Raw genomic sequence first — 16072 nt, forward strand, 5'->3', positions numbered from 1 at the left:
GACCAGGTGGCCTTCTTACACAGATGAGACGCAGAGGCACGATTGCGTCTTGCCCAGGAAGCCCCCACCGCCCTAGTGGAGTGAGCGGTAATCCTAGCCGGGGGAACTCTACCACGAGCGCGATAAGCCGCAGAAATAGCCGAGTGGATCCATCGCGCCACAGTGACTTTGGAGGCCGCCAGACCCTTGCGAGGTCCCTCGGGAATCACAAAGAGGGAATCTGAACGGCGGACTGAAGCAGTAGCCACGAGATACACCTTCAGGGCCCGTATGACATCCAGGGAATGCAGAGTGCGTTCCTTGGGGTTTGCCGGAGAAGGACAAAAGGAAGGTAGGACAAGATCCTCATTAAGGTAGAAGGGAGACACCACCTTGGGCAAAAAGTAGGGGACCGGACGAAGCACAACCTTATCCTGGTGAAAAAACAGAAAAGGCTCCAGGCAGGAAAGAGCAGCCAGCTCCGACACCCGTCTGATGGAAGTTATGGCCACAAGGAAGACCACTTTCCAGGTGAGAAAAGTCAGAGAGACCTCTCTCAAAGGCTCGAAGGGGGCCGACTGCAGAGCGAGCAGGACCAAATTGAGATCCCAAGGAGGCAAAGGGGGAACATACGGAGGAACGGAATGTGCCACCCCCTGAAGAAAAGTCTTCACAGGACCCATAAGAGCAAGGGACCTCTGAAAAAAGATGGCCAGCGCAGAAACCTGACCCTTCAAGGAACTCAACGACAGTCCCATCTCAAGCCCGGACTGAAGAAAAGACAGCAACATCGGGATGGAAAAGCGAAGGGGAGGGAAACCCGAGCACTCACAAAAGGTCAGGAAGGCCTTCAAGGTACGATAATAAATTCGTGAGGAAGCCGGCTTCCTCGCTCCGATCATGGTTCTAATCACTGAATCCGAGAACCCCCTCTTCTTCAGGATGGCGGTTTCAACAGCCACACCGTTAAACAAAGAGACTGTAAATTCTGGTGGAAGAGCGGACCCAGAGACAGCAGGTCCTTTCTGTCGGGAAGAGGCAATGGGGCGTCCGCCAGCATCTGAGCCACGTCTGAAAACCACAAGCGGCGAGGCCACTCTGGGGCGACGAGAACGGTCGGGATCCCTTCCGCCTCGATCTTGCGTAGAACCTTCGGTAGTAGAGGAAAAGGAGGGAAAACATAGAGGAGACTGAAGTCCTGCCACGGCGACACCAGCGCGTCCACCCCGTACGCCCATGGATCCCGGGCGCAAGCCAGGAACACCGGGAGCTTGTTGTTGAGCCTGGACGCCATCAAGTCCACATCCGGACGGCCCCATTTGCGGCAGATTTCTTTGAACACATCTGGATGCAGAGACCACTCGCCTGGATCAAATTGAGCCCCAAAAAGTCTGGAACCCTCAAAGGGGAGGTTAGCAAGGGACTGCTTGGAGGAAGCGTCGGCGTCCCATACCTTCAACCAGACTTCCCTGCGTTGAACGACCGAGAGGGCCGAAATGCGGGCAAAAAGGGAACCAACATCCATGGAAGCCTCGCAGAGGAATTTGGAGGCCTGAGACATCTGGAGCACCAAATCCAGTGTGTCCGCAGACGCACCTTGGTCCGCCAGGTCCTGGTGATGGCGCTGCAACCACATAGAGAGAGCTCTGGCCACCCATGCCAAGGCAAAGGCAGGTCGCAGGGACGTGCCCGCCAGTGAGAATATGGATTTTGCCAGAGAATCTAGGCGCCTGTCCACAGCGTCCTGCAGAGAGGAGCCGTCCAGGACAGGGAGGGCCGTGTTTTTGGCCAACCTGGCTACCGGGGGATCCACCTTAGGGGGAGAAGATCACTTCTCCACGCAGTCCGCCGGGAAAGGATATAGGGTATCCATGCGCTTTGTGGCGGAAAACTTTTGATTAGGACAGTTCCATGCCCTGGATATGACAGCGGAAAATTCCTCATGGACCAGAAAGGCAGCAGCCTCCAGTTTTTTGGGAGGAAAAAGGGCGAACTCCCTCCTAGTGGAAGGAGGAGAATCCCCTTGGAGATTAAATGTGTCACGGACAGCCGCTACTAGATCAGTCACCATGGTGGAGAGCTTAGGCGGAAGGTCCCGTGCTCCGTGACCTCATCCGGACAATTCCCCTTCAGACCTGCGCTCCCTGGGGGGGGGGGGGGGGGGGAGGAGTCTGAGCATGCTTCAAGCCGAGGGGGAGAAGCGGAGTCATCCGAGGAGGGATACGTTCCATGAAGGACATGGCTGTCTTGGCGAATAAGGCCAAATCAGCGGCCGCACTGGACATGGCGGATGCCCAAGCGGGTGCCGCAGACTCCGCAGTGACCGTGGGGAACTAGTCTGGGCAAGAGAAGGGGGAGAAGGGTGACTCTGTCATGGGGCAGGGCAGGAGGCACAGGCACCAGTGACCAAAAGTGGAAGAAGACACTCTATACAGGAACCTATTGGGGTCTGAGAAGAGGTCTTAACAGACTTAGGTTTTGGCATGATGGCAACCAAAGAAATATATAACTGCAGCTAGAAGCTGACAATCCTACCACCCAGGCACAGCACAGGAATCACCAGAGGAGCAGGGAGCAGGAGAGCAGCCGCCCGGCAAGAGGAGAGCTCACAGTAGCAGAGGAGGGAGCAGGAGCAAATCGCTAGGCTCCGCCCTCTAGACGCGTCATAGAGGCGCGAAAAAATTGCGCGGTCCAGTCCCAGGACTACTGATGAAAAGGCCCCCGGCGCCGAACGTGGCGCAGCGGGCGTTAATAAAAGTATGGCCGCTCATGCAGGGGAAGGCAGAGGAAACCCGGAAAGCGGGGATCCGCCGCTGGTGATGTCGCTGTATTATAGTGGAGCGGCGCCGCACTGGCGCCGCTTTAATCAGAGGTGCCGCATAAAGAGAGAAAGCCTGGACTTAATAAATGCCTCCAGATTCCACAGGTAGCCGTGTGCGCCCCAGACAGATGAATCACCCAAGTCTCCATTCACCCAGACAGCCCATAGGTCTCAGTGCAGAGGGGAAGGGAGGAGGGAGGGAGGAAAAAGGCGGGACACAGAGGATGCAGCTTCATACTTATCTGCTCCTGCAGATCTTCTCGCTAGACTCCAGGACCAGCAGGGATGCACCTCTTCAGACTTCTGACTCCTTGCCCAGGAGTTCAGTGCTCTGGTGGAGGGTGGCAGCAGGTGACCCAGGAGCTGGTGGGATGCCGGAGCTGACAGGTCGAGCCTGGATCCACTTGCCTTCTTGGGGGATAATGGAGGCAGCGTCCAACCGACGGCGGCAGGCACTCCATGTGGGACCAGGAAGGCGCCATGCCGACCTGCGTCTCCATCTAGAAAATAACAAAGGAGACGAATCAAGAAAGTGTCAACCTCCTTCACCAGACACTAAGCAAAGACTGAGTTTCTCCTGGTGGAGTCGGGGGGTATAGCCCGATGAGGAGGAGCTCTTTTGTATTTGCATAGTGTCCCTCCTACTAATACCTCTAAGCTATACCCATGGTCTGTGTCCCCCAATGGTAAAAAGTGCGAGAAATTAAACTTACCAGATTTGTTTTAAAAAATAACTAACTTTGTAACGTAGAAACGTAGATCTAGGCTACAACTTATTCCAACAGGGAATATTTTTTGGGAACACAAAAAATAGATTACTCTTCTTTCTTCGTCCATTGTTGAAGCTTTGAACAAAACTTTTGCATTCAATACTTTTTAAAAAAAATAATTTTCTTACTTACCATAAATGGTGTTCAAACATATAAACACAAACGTTTAATCATTGAACATGCAAATAACCCATTGCAACCATGGATATGGGTTTTTAACTCCATAACTTCACGCAACATGTTTCTTCTTCCAGCGATGAACGTTGGATTGAAACTTACCGGTGTGGTAGGTACCTACAAATCCTTACCACAGAAACCACTATACAAAACAAAATTCAAGAAATTATAATCAAAAATCTAAACATAAAAATGGTAATCTATTTGGTGAACAAATAGAACTTAGATTAATTTAATAAGTACCTTTTTAAAATGGTTTTATATTAGAAATGATTAATGTCACACAAAGATATTTTAGAGATCCTAAAATGAAAAAAATAAGATAATATAAATTGAAAAATACTTTTAGGTCCATATTGAATATGTGTTTATTACAAGCTGATTTAGCAGTCGATGAAACCAATGTCACTTAAAAAAATTAGCTTTCTACATTATTTTTGGGGTGGTTGTATTATTAGAATTCATAAGTTGGTGTGTGTTGCCACTAGAATTTAGTAACTGCAAGCGTGGTTGATCTGATCCATAGTCACCCACCATTGTAAAAAGAAGAGGCGTTATCCCTTTTGGTATATCTACTACTAAACCTCCCAAAGTCTTCTCTCAACTGTCCCCCCAAAAAACAAGCAAAAGGGGCTATTGGCATTGTGTTATTACTGACATCAATGCGTTTTCAAAACAATACTTGTATTGTTTCATAGCTAATTAGCACAGAAACAAAGAGTGTAGTAGAGGTAAAAAAATATTGAAGAATGAGACGGCTGTTGCAGTGAAGCGTATATTTCAATAAAGTGGTTAATCTCAAACATGGCTAGTTTGTATTTGGAACAATTACTTGCAGTGTTAAAAACGGAAGCAGCTGTAATGTAATAGTTGGCAAAGGGAGTATTATTATTTTAGTTTTTCACAGCTGGCAGAGAAGAATACAACGAGAGCCAGAGTACAAACAATCCATAACCATGTTGTCCCACAAGCTCGCCTTTTGGGTGAAAACAATGTGTTATAATCGTTTGGGTCATCTGTGGCAGATTATGATAAAAGGGTGGGCCCCAATACCTTTTTTAAACCAAAATGCCAAACCAACAGCTGTGGGCTGCCATTATCAGGGTGAGAAGGTCCATGGTATTTGGATACCTCTAGTAATAACAGCCCGCAACCGGGACATGGCCTGGTCGGGCATGTGAGCGGACGTGCCTGAGGGGAGCTCCTGACCTGCTGTCTACCATCCTGTGGGATCCTATCTCTGCAGCAAGCGCTGCTGCTCTAATTTTTACTGAGGGGCACCGGAGAGTGTGCGGACCCTATACAGTGAGCCATGACACGCACTGGCAGAAAGGAGAGGGAGCTGAGGGAGGCCGGCACGTCCACGCCGGTCAAGCAAGATAGTGCTGCATCGGAGGTGCGGGCCGCGGACCTGGCGGCTCGTCTGGGTAAATTTGCCCGCTCAACTACAAGTTTACCTCCATCTGAGATGCCTGCATCGTCCATCGCTGCATCAGGGGAGACAGATGTGAGGCAAGAAGCCTCAGCATGGCCGACACTGGGACTAGATCGTGAGCAGTCACAAGCAGAGGAAATGGCTGGAGCTGCAGCCTCTGTTCCAACAGCTCCACCTAGTGGCCTTGCATCGCTGTGTCCTCAGCACACAATGAAATTACTGGTGAGCCTACTTTTAAAGATATATTTAAGGCAGTCCAGCAAAGCAACAACTCACTTGCTCTCCTCATCGCTAACATGGGAAGCCTGCAAGAAAGTGTCGCCCTTCTCCGCCAAGACCTTTAAAAAGTTACTGATAGAATGACTGAGGTTGAAACCGTGGAGGAGCACAGTGGAGGATCAATTGCCTCCTGTTAAGAGAGATCTGGGCAAGGTTATTCATAATGTAACCCTGTTGATGTCTAAAGCGGACGACCTAGAGAATCGTTCAAGGAGGAACAATCTCCGGTTGGTGGGGGTCCCCGAGAAAGCTGAAGGTCCTGATCCAGTATCCTCTTTTGAAGATTGGATTACAATTAAATTTGGCAAGGACTTGTTATCCAGGATGTTTGCTATTGAAAGGGCGCACAGAGTGCCGTTTCGCGCTCCGCCACCAGGGGCCCCACCTATTGCAATTGAGCCGCTTGCCTGCGTGTTGCGCTCATCTGACAGGATTGTGGGGTTTCCGTGTGGGACTTGGGAGGAGAGGGTATCCCTTTACGCTGATGACATGTTAATCTATTTGGGCAATGTGAAACAGTCTTTAGGTCCCGTCATGACACTTATACAGGAGTTTGGTGATAGGTCTGGTCTCCGTATAAACTGGGATAAGTCCACTCTCCTACCGTTAGATGAATCTGCTATAACTCTTATCCCAAAACATTGTCCATTGCAAGTTGCGCATCAGGTCAAATATCTGGGGATAATGGTTACAGCAAATCCTAACAGTTATATTAAACTGAATATAGAGCCGCTCTTAATAGAAATGCCGGATAAAATTAAGGCTTGGTGCAAGTTGCCGCTATCTGAAATTGGGAGGAGTAACCTTCTTAAAATGATTCTTATGCCCAAACTCATGTATATACTGCATAACTCCCCGGTATGGATCCCTCGCAGAATATTCATAAAAATTGATAGATTGTTTAGGGACTTGATTTGGCGCCATAAAAAGGCACGGATTAGACTGGACACTCTGCAGAGGGGAAAAGAGGAGGGTGGGCTATCAGTACCGAATGCATGGCTTTATTACATCTCGGCCCAGCTGCAACAGTTGAGGGGATGGGGGAGGACTCCTGGAGACGTTGCCTCAGCCAGATTGGTGGCACACATTATTGGGCACAGTTCTCCGGTGGCTCTATTGGAGAATAGCAGAATTATAGGTAAGATGTCGGGGCACCCCACACTTTTTATGATGCACAAGGTTTGGCAAAAATGCCGGGCGCTGTTATCAGTACGGGGGTTTTCGCAGTTTTCCCCTATTTGGAGAAATCTGCACCTTCCTGAACTATTCCAGTTAGATGGCTTTTCACCCTGGGAGCGGAAAGGAGTGAGATATTTATGTCAACTTCAGAGTGCCGATCTTTTTAAATCCTTTGAACAGTTGAGAACTGAATTTGGTCTCCTGCACACGGCCTTCTATCAATTTCTACAACTTCGTCATGCCTTTCAGACACAGGCTAAATCTGTGTCGTTGAAATGCACTGTGGTCCCGTTGTTTCAGCAGCTTCTTACAAAAAGTCTGATAGCCTCTATCTACGGGAACTTGTATGTGAAATCACTGAAACAAGAGGGTTTAGCAGTCAAATCTAAATGGGAAAGGGAGGTCGGGCCAATCTCAGAAGAGCAGTGGAAATCGGTTTTGTTCTCTCACTCCACAATTGTCAGTTTGTGAGGGGCAGCGTATGTCCCAGCTGTTTTTAATACACAGGGTGTATAGGACGCCAGAGTTTTTATGCCGGATAGGTGTTTGGGAGGATGCGGATTGTCCTAGATGTGGCAGGGGTCCTGCATCCTTGTTACACATATTCTGGGAGTGTGCAGAGCTCCGGAACTTTTGGTCCGCGGTTCTAGCCCTAATAAAAGAGGCATATAATATTATGGTCCCGCCTGGACCAAGAGCATGTGTGGTCGGGATATTGGACATCAAAAATCGACATCACCGTCTGAGAGTACAGATTCTGCCATTTCAGGCTAGGAAACTAATAGCTAGATATTGGCTTAGGCCTCAATCGCCGACTAGGGGAGAATTCCTCAATAGAATGTCAGATATATTCTGCTTAGAGAAAGGTGTGTATGTTAAAAGAAACTGTGTTGTGAAGTTTAACAAAATATGGGATAACTGGGAGAAATGCAGTGTCCGGTTTAGCCTCTCCTCGTAGTCAAACGGTGAGGTAGGTAGTGGCACAGGTCTTGTTTCTGCGTGCTTTCTATCTCCTATATCCTATTTTGCTCTGGATGTATGCTGTATGAAGGTGTGTGGTACTACGTAGGTCGAAGGTGTAGAGGTCTGCTACACAGATGGGAAGAGTACACCAAGGGATATGCCTTTGTTATGCTAATAGGTTGACCAATTTTGGAGTTCGGATCCTCTCCATCGCTTGGGTAGGGGGAGTTGGGCTTTAGGCTACTTTCACACTTGCGTTCAGAGCGGATCCGCCCAGACGGATCCGCTCATATAATGCGGACGATGGTATCCATTCAGAACGGATCCGTCTGCATTATATTGTAGAAAAAATTCTAAGTGTGAAAGTAGCCGCAGACGGATCCGTCCAGACTTTACATTGAAAGTCAATGGGGGACGGAGCAGCGTTCAGGTGTCGGCCTGCTGAGCGGCGCGGACGACAGACGGTGCCAGACTGATGCATTCTGAGCGGATCCGCATCCACTCAGAATGCATTAGGGCTGGACGGATGCGTTCGGGGCCGCTTGTGAGAGCCTTTAAACGGAACTCACAAGCGGAGCCCCGAACGCAAGTGTGAAAGTAGCCTTAGGTGGGTAGGGAGGGATGGTTTCCGGTTTATAAATTATTGGATAGGAATTCCAGTTCCGTATCAGGTATGCTTTGTAACTGGATTACGTGCTTTTATGTACCTCTTGTACCATGGTTGATGTTACTTGGGATACTCATAGGAGTACCTACTTGTCTGATTGTGTAATGCTATGGTATTTTTGTCATCAACCGTTGCATGTATGCTGTGCAGACTGTCTTCCTTTGTATTTTTGTGATTTAAAAAAATAAATAAAATAATTATCTGATTCAAAAAACAGCCCGCAACCGCCCCAAGAAAGAAACCATCACATCAGATGGTTTCAGGCTTGACGGCACCCCTAGGGCTTTGGGTACCGGGGTAATTGAGTTGGGGTTTACTGTCAGCACAGTTGTCACAATCAAAAACACGCTGGCCGACAATAAGACCCTGTCATAGTGATGGGAGCGTCTATACAGAGGCACCCATTACTACCACTGCAAGTATTGAATAGCAAGATGACAAATCGCAATGTTGGTAACCACTTTATTGAAATAATTACTCCCCAACTCACGCCCTCGTTAACCATTTTAATAGGTAGTTTCCACTTTACTGTTTTGTGCTCTTCCACGATCTAGATGAAGTCCAAGATATAATTTACAAAAAAGAGGAACTGATATCAGTGGGGCATAAAAAAATTACATTACTATACAAAGACATGGTTAAACATTGAGACAACTTATTTGGTGGAAAATGAATACAATTATTTAGCCCTTAGCCATTAGTAAGGAGAGATAGTATAAATGGCTTCAGTAATATTGCCCACAGTGGATAACATATCTCCCTTATTGAACATGATAAGCGAGTATAATCGTAAACTGTAATCAACAAAGCATGTTCAGAATACAAGGGAGTTGTTGTTCAAAGTAGTACCGGCATGGTTGCTGTCAGAGTTCTTTTTTGTTGGGCGAATCAGTATAACCAACATGCTCGTTGCTATAGGGGGCCAGTTATGGGGGTAGGCACTATAACTCCCAGCATGCTCGTTGCCATAGGGGGGCAGGCACGATAACCCCCAACATGCTCGTTGCCATAGGGGGGGCAGTTATGGGGTGGGCACTATAACCTCCAACATGCTCATTGCCTTAGGTGGCCAGTTATAGGGTATGCAGTATAACCCCCAACATGCTCGTTGCCATAGGGGAGCAGTTATGGGGTATGCAGTATAATCCCTGACATGCTCGTTGCCATAGGGGGGCAGTTATGGAGTCACATACTTATTAGCATCTGTCTACTTCTTGCCTTAGGGGGATTATGGGAGGTAAATAGACAATACAACCATTATGCTCGTTCGCCTAGGGGTGATTTTTACAGTTACCCACAGGATGCTGATGCTGCTGCTGCCGCCGCCGTCTTCTCAGATGCTCTACGCTGGGGACTCCAAGATGGCGCTCGGTCCGGATGTCTTGCGAGAACTTGAGCTCCTTCTCTCCTTCTCCCTGGCTAAGAGCGGGGCGCTGCGATTGGATGCGTTGCTGCCAGGGAGAAGATAACCGTGCACAGCAGAACTAAAATGTCAACGCCTACTATAACCAAGTCGCCTCATTTGCATATGAGGCGACAAAACAAACGGGGAGCACAGCAGGCGAACTGGGGGGGGGGGGCCTTTTGAAATAAAAAAAAATAAAAAAAAGTTTTCGGACATCTGTGGCAGCAGCCCGATAAGGTAGTATGAGAATTGCACACACTTCTTTCTGATGAAAGGTCCTCTTTAATATTGGCAGCAAATCTCTTGAGTGGTGTAAACAAGCTGATCCAGCTATGCCCCATTGAGCACACCACACAGCCTGAGGAAGGCTACTCGGCTGGAAGGCTGCTACTTGCTTTGGATCATATGGATTCAGTGGACTTTTGGTGGTGCCTTGAATTGTTTTATAAAATACAAAGACAATGAGACGCACCAAGAGGGGTTTCATTTTTTTATTATAAAAATAATTACACATTTTAAGTCCCTCAAACATACAAATAATTAAATATGCCTGAAAGCATTTGTAACTTTTTAAAAGATAGCGCACAGCCTCATGGCTGATCATCCCCAAACCATCATTAGAATAGTTCTTGTCCAACATCAGATGGTCAGGCATGTGCTCAAAAACTAGATATCCAAAAATAACGAGGCTCAAACACAATGATATAAGCCTAGTTTCATGTGGATGTGATACAGATATTTTATGACCACTCCCAACAACTCCCACTACATCTTCCCACGGGACTAGTAAACTAAGCCCACAGAACCCATATTGTGATACCGTATATGATCAAGTTTAGTGAACTCACAATGGGAAGAATCAGGTCAACGTCGGCAACATCCTTTTTATTTAAAGAATTCATGATTTTTCAATGGGTTGGGCCACAGGGACCTTGAATTTCCATGAGCAGCCCTGAAAACCATCAGTGCTTATGCTGCCAACCGGAGCAATTCTGACACTTAAAAAGGTTGGTACACGAAAGCAGGGAACAGGGAAGCCAGCGTCCGGATCGCTACATATCCTCCTGCTACTAAACTGCTGTGCCAGTAAGAATGACTGTAGGCTCACAATCAACCTTCGTACTTGGGAAAGTTGTAGTGACAGTCGTGGGAGTCAAGGATCAGTCCTTTAGCATTGGTTACATACAATGTCAGTCTAATGTAGCCATTACAGGGCAGCTTTCAGGTTACGCTCCGTATGGATATGCATTTGTGTCTTCTGGTTCACAAAACAAATTGCAGCTCTTTTGTGTGTTAAAAAAAAAAAAAAAAAGAATTTCGGTCTGATTTCTCAAAAGGTAAAGACAAGAAAATTAAAACGACTGGCTAGAAGTTCAAAATTTACAAAAATAATATCGGTCCAGAAACTGGTTTGTTCAAATGGCATGAAACCATTTAGAGATCCCTCACAGTGTTTGTGGAAAACCAGAAGTGACTGTCCAACGATGGCTTTTATTGTGCCACAGGCAAAGTAACATTTACAGAGACCTGGTTAGCCTGAGGCGCTGGAGATCCACTATTAATCGGTGGAGGAGGTGCCGTGGCTGGCTCCTGCTTGCTGATGTGAGTGATAAAGCGCAGCCGTAACTTTAAAGCTGGTCGCAGGCTGAAGATGATCTTTTCAACCTGAAAAAGATAATAAATGACATGTTTCATCATCACGTCTACTGGGGACCACTGCTGTGGGACTGGGCTGCCTTTGTCTACATGCTATTTCCAACCAAGACCTCTGGACATGCCCAGAATATTTAAAGGGGTTATCCGACACTAACAAATGCTAGGGAGGCTCCTCCCAGTCACCACCTGCCATTGGCTGCCCCCCGACACCGGATCCCCGTGCATGGAGAGAAGCAGCAGCAGCGGCGGTGCGGGGACCAGGAGCAGCGCAGGGAGCGAGGCAAGTATAATCAGTGCGAGTTCGCCAGCCTATGGGGGGTCATTTGTTAGTGTTGGATAACCCCTTTAGTCTAAGATTTCTGCCACAGATTTTTGACAGATAAATCGGTCGCGTGGACATTCCCAAAGTGCCTGGAATTTTAATAGTGTGTACCGTATTCCTAAGCAGGCTTGCAACAGGTCAAAACATATTGCGCGCTGTATTCATCACAACCAGAAATTAACGAATTTCTCAAAGATTCTATTCGGCTGGTTCAACGAATTTTCTGAAAAGATTCAATCTGAATTTATTTGCGGCAAATCTCGTTAAAAAACAGCTATTTCCTGGCTGCAGAGAGCCTTTCTAGTGGTGTAGAACACTGTGGCTTGTAGTAACACGCAGAGGGAGTCTGCTGTGGTAGTGAAACAATACTGTGAGTCCGTATGCTATGCAGATGACAGGCGTCACTCTTAGAATCACTGCACACGTCACTTATTTGGGCAGTTACGGGGTCATAACTGACCAAATAACTCAAGCGTGAACTCAGCCTTACAGGTCGATAGCGCCAGGTATAAAAGAACCGTGCAGAGGCCCAAGATCCTACTGTAGCATGAAAAAGCGCACTCATTTTACACTGTCGTCAGCCAATTCCACATAGATGTCTACAGAACCTGTTCTATTAAATGCTTAGACAAGTAGACCCCCCCTGACATAGTGGAGAGGGTGTCAGCCGTAACTTTGTGTTGACACTGACATCACTGATTATTTTGCCCTTCATCTGATCCTTCAGAACAATAACCCCCAAAATAGGGATCCTGTCTGTTGAGCATTCGGGTTCACTCAGTCAGCATTTGGTCAGTAATCCATCAGCTTCTACACCGCTGGATGAGTGCGCGCATACTGTTGTCTCTTGGAAATCGCTTCGGTGATCGATTGCTGACAGAATTACTGACGAGGAGTAGGAGGGCAAGGAGCAGGAGTATAAGGACCGGTAGATGATAAGAAGGACAGACAGCTCCCTTCGGCTAAGGTGGTGGAGCCTTGACTGCCTGAAATGGGTGCATGCCACTGGGTGATGCAGCGGTTGCTGCGGCAGGCTGGACCATCACATTGGTGCCACGGTTCTCCCAGGCCACTTTATGTTGACGCTACATATGTTGACGCAGGGCCATGGTGCCAGCATTGGCACCCTGGCCACGCTTCACCTTCTGCCCACAGATATGGCAAATGGCCATGTTCACCTCCTCCGGCGGCTTAACAAAATACTGCCACATCGCTGAGTAGGTGATTTTACCTCCAACACTCCGCACTGACTGACTGCTACCGCAGCTGCCTCCATGAACCCCTGCACCACTACTTTCCGGGCAGGTAGGCTCCTGCGAAGCAGGTGGTCTACCCCAGGCACGTTTGGCTCCTGACCTCCCAGTGCTGCCACCCTGCTGACTCCCAGCCACGCTACCGACTTGCTGGCTCCGCCGCTGCCTCACGCGCAAGCTGCCACCCTCTTCTCCCGATTTTGATGAAGCCCCTTCGTCACCCGGCTCCCAATTGAGATCGGCTACATCATCATCGAGTACTGTCTACACGTCATTGATGTCCTCCTCAACTTTTAGCCAGGAGCCTGACCGCTTGCAACACCAGCTCCCACGCCACTCTCCTCATCACTACTTGCCCGCCTACCGGAGGAAGCAGCGGATGTCTCCTCCAGATATTTGTTGGGCAGTAGCTGCCGACTGTCCCCTAGTAGCTCGTCCTCGCTTTATAGCGGAGCTGAGCCCACAGCATATAACACTTCTCTGGCTGAGGGAACAGAAAAGGACAGAGGCAGGTTGAGAACAGGTGAGGGCACAGTGCCTGCTCCCGGGCCATGCTAACTAAGGGTTGTGTCTGATGAACCCACCAACTCTTGGTTGGGGGCGTCTGATGTCACTTGGGACGAAGTGGATGACAGAGTCAACCATTCAGGAACCGCTGGGTTGCTGGTCAAGACACGACCGCTAGCTGACACTGGGAGCTCAGGCCTCTGGGAGTGACTAGTGTTGTTTCGATACCATAAAAAAGTACTGCGATGCTCAACACCATTCGATACCACGCGGAAAAAAAAAATGCCAAAAAAGCTGCGTGCATTCCTTATTTTATGGACCGTCCGGCCCATAATCGAGCAGTCCTATTCTATTTTTGGGGGGGACAAGGTGACAGTTTCTTTAATAACTATTTCCCCCCTTAGGGGCTAGAACCTGGGATCTTTTAATCCCTTGTCTATTCACCCTAATAGAGCTCTATCAGGGTGAATAGGGCTTCACACTCTCCCTGCTGCCCTGTGCATAGTACACACAGCAGCAGGGAGCAGACTATGGCAGCCAGGGCTCCAATAACGTCCTGGCTGCTATGGTAATCGATCGGAGCCCCAGCATTACACTGCTGGGGCCTCTGATCAGAAGCTGCCACTGCCACCAATGAGAGGAGGTGAGGGGACTCTGTGGCCACTGCCACCAATGATTTTAATACTGGGGAGGGGGTGAGGGGGCGCACTGAGCCACCAATGATAAACGTTTAATATACAAGTACAATAACAGGGTGTATTACTAGGAAATATCTTATTAGCCAGCAGTGCAGTTATATGCTCTAAAGCTTTTTCTGCGTGTATTACTGGCATAAAAAAAGTATTATTTGCCATTCAACGGTGCAGTTATGTTCTAAAGCCTGTTTTGGCGTGTATTAGTGGCAAAAAAAAGTATTTGCCGTTGTGTGGTGAAGTGACAAAATTACAGCCTTTTTTGGGGTGTATTAATTTCCTTTTTATTTACTTATTTGATCTAGCAGTATGTCAGACAGAGAGGTGCCAGGCAGATGTTTCTGGCGCAGGCACAAGTCGCAGCAGAGGTCACTTCTAGGGTTGTTTCGGGTATCGAAACTTCTGATTCCCAATCGATACTTTTAGCCCGATATCAATACGATACCAGGATTGGTCTTTTATCGATACTAGGCTGTGCTACTGCACAGCCTAGTATCAGAGAATATGGATCTCGCTGCTCTCAGCGTGCGCCATATTCCCTCAGCAGCACGGGGAAGAAGGAAGCAGTCTCTCCCTCCCCCTGTGCTGCCGCTGCCTCCAATGAGGGCACAGAGGGGCAGAGAAGGGGAGTGGCTGTGGCCACTGCGCCACCAATGATAAAATAACGTTTAAAAGGGGTTCTGCAGTTTGTTTAAACTGATGATCTATCCTCTGGATAGATCATCAGCATCTGACACCCGGGACCACCGCCGATCAGCTGTTTGAGAAGGCAGATGCGCTGGCAGTAGTGCCGCGGCCTTCTCGCTGTTTACCGCAGCCCCAGTGATGTCACGACTAGTATCAACTGGCCTGGGCGCGGCTAAGCTCCGTTCACCGCTGCCTTCTCAAACAGCTGATCGGCAGGGGTCCCGGGTGTCGGACCCCCGCCGATCAGATGCTGATGATCTATCCAGAGGATAAACTGCAGAACCCCTTTAATACATTACAAATGCAGGCGGCAGCAAAAACACATTGCCGGTACCCTGCCTCCTACAGGGCGCTGCAACCAGCTGCAATTAACCCCCTGAGGGGTTAACCGCCGCTGATCGCAGCGCCCTGTCAGAGGTCGGGTGCCAGCAATGTGTTTCTGCCACCGGCTGTACTTGTATATTAAACATTAATTATCATTGGTGGCTCAGTGCGCCCTCCCACCCCCACCCCAGTATTAAAATCATTGGTAGCAGTGGCCACAGAGTCCCCTCACCTCCTCTCATTGGTGGCAGTGGCAGCTTCTGATCGGAGCCCCAGCAGTGTAATCCTGGGGCTCCGATCGGTTACCATGGCAGCCAGGACTTTACAGCACTTGCACCCCAATAAAAAGAACGGTTTGCTGGAATTACAGAGGTATCATCTATTGCAAACCTGAAAGCAGCAGTATATTGGAAATTTGGATCCTGCAGCAAGGTGCAATAGGATTGCGCCTATTACCCAGGCTGTACACTCCCCTATCGGACCCGGTTCTCCTTTTATAGTGTGGAATAATTTCTCCCTATCCTTATCCTACACTTCTAATGATCTTTCCCTGAACTTCTATTCAGCAAAATAAAAGTTTTCAAGTCTTTCCTAGCACTGTCCCTAGCGCTTGCTGATGTCTCTCCCTGCACAAAGTACACTGGAAAATGGCTGAGGCTAATTATAGGGCTGTGACATCAGAGGGCTGGCTGGCTGCTGATTGGCTGCATGCATGGCATTTTGGGTGATCCCTCGTTCCCAGAGTTCTTTGGTTCATGTCCTAACACGTGCAGCAGCCATTTTAGGAAAAAATGCGATTTGTTACTACTAAGAGTGAGAAAATTCTGATTCGGTGCGAATCGAATATATCCTGAAATTCGGATCGAATTCCACTTCGTCAACTTCAATTCGCTCATCTCTAATCACAACCCATCCCCTTACTCCAGTCATCTTTTGAGACACTCACAAATCCTTAA

At 48.3% G+C, this 16072-nt stretch overlaps 1 protein-coding gene and 1 long non-coding RNA gene across 2 annotated transcripts in view; both read right to left on the reverse strand.

Moving 5' to 3' along the window:
* Positions 1-3758: 3758 nt before the first annotated feature.
* LOC122934723 lies at positions 3759-5288 on the reverse strand. Its single transcript, XR_006388678.1, has 3 exons — positions 5205-5288; positions 3991-4050; positions 3759-3889 (listed from the first exon to the last, which is right to left on the reverse strand). It is a non-coding gene; the product is annotated as an uncharacterized LOC122934723 (long non-coding RNA).
* Positions 5289-10151: 4863 nt separating this feature from the next.
* The window catches only part of MED23 (mediator complex subunit 23), a 100844-nt gene continuing 94923 nt past the window's right edge, over positions 10152-16072 (reverse strand). Inside the window, 1 exon segment of the mRNA XM_044288675.1 lies at positions 10152-11340. Within this exon segment, the coding sequence (XP_044144610.1) occupies positions 11167-11340 (174 nt within the window). The 3' untranslated portion in view covers positions 10152-11166.

Source organism: Bufo gargarizans, chromosome 4 (genome assembly GCF_014858855.1).
Source record: "Bufo gargarizans isolate SCDJY-AF-19 chromosome 4, ASM1485885v1, whole genome shotgun sequence".
Lineage (NCBI taxonomy): Eukaryota > Metazoa > Chordata > Amphibia > Anura > Bufonidae > Bufo > Bufo gargarizans.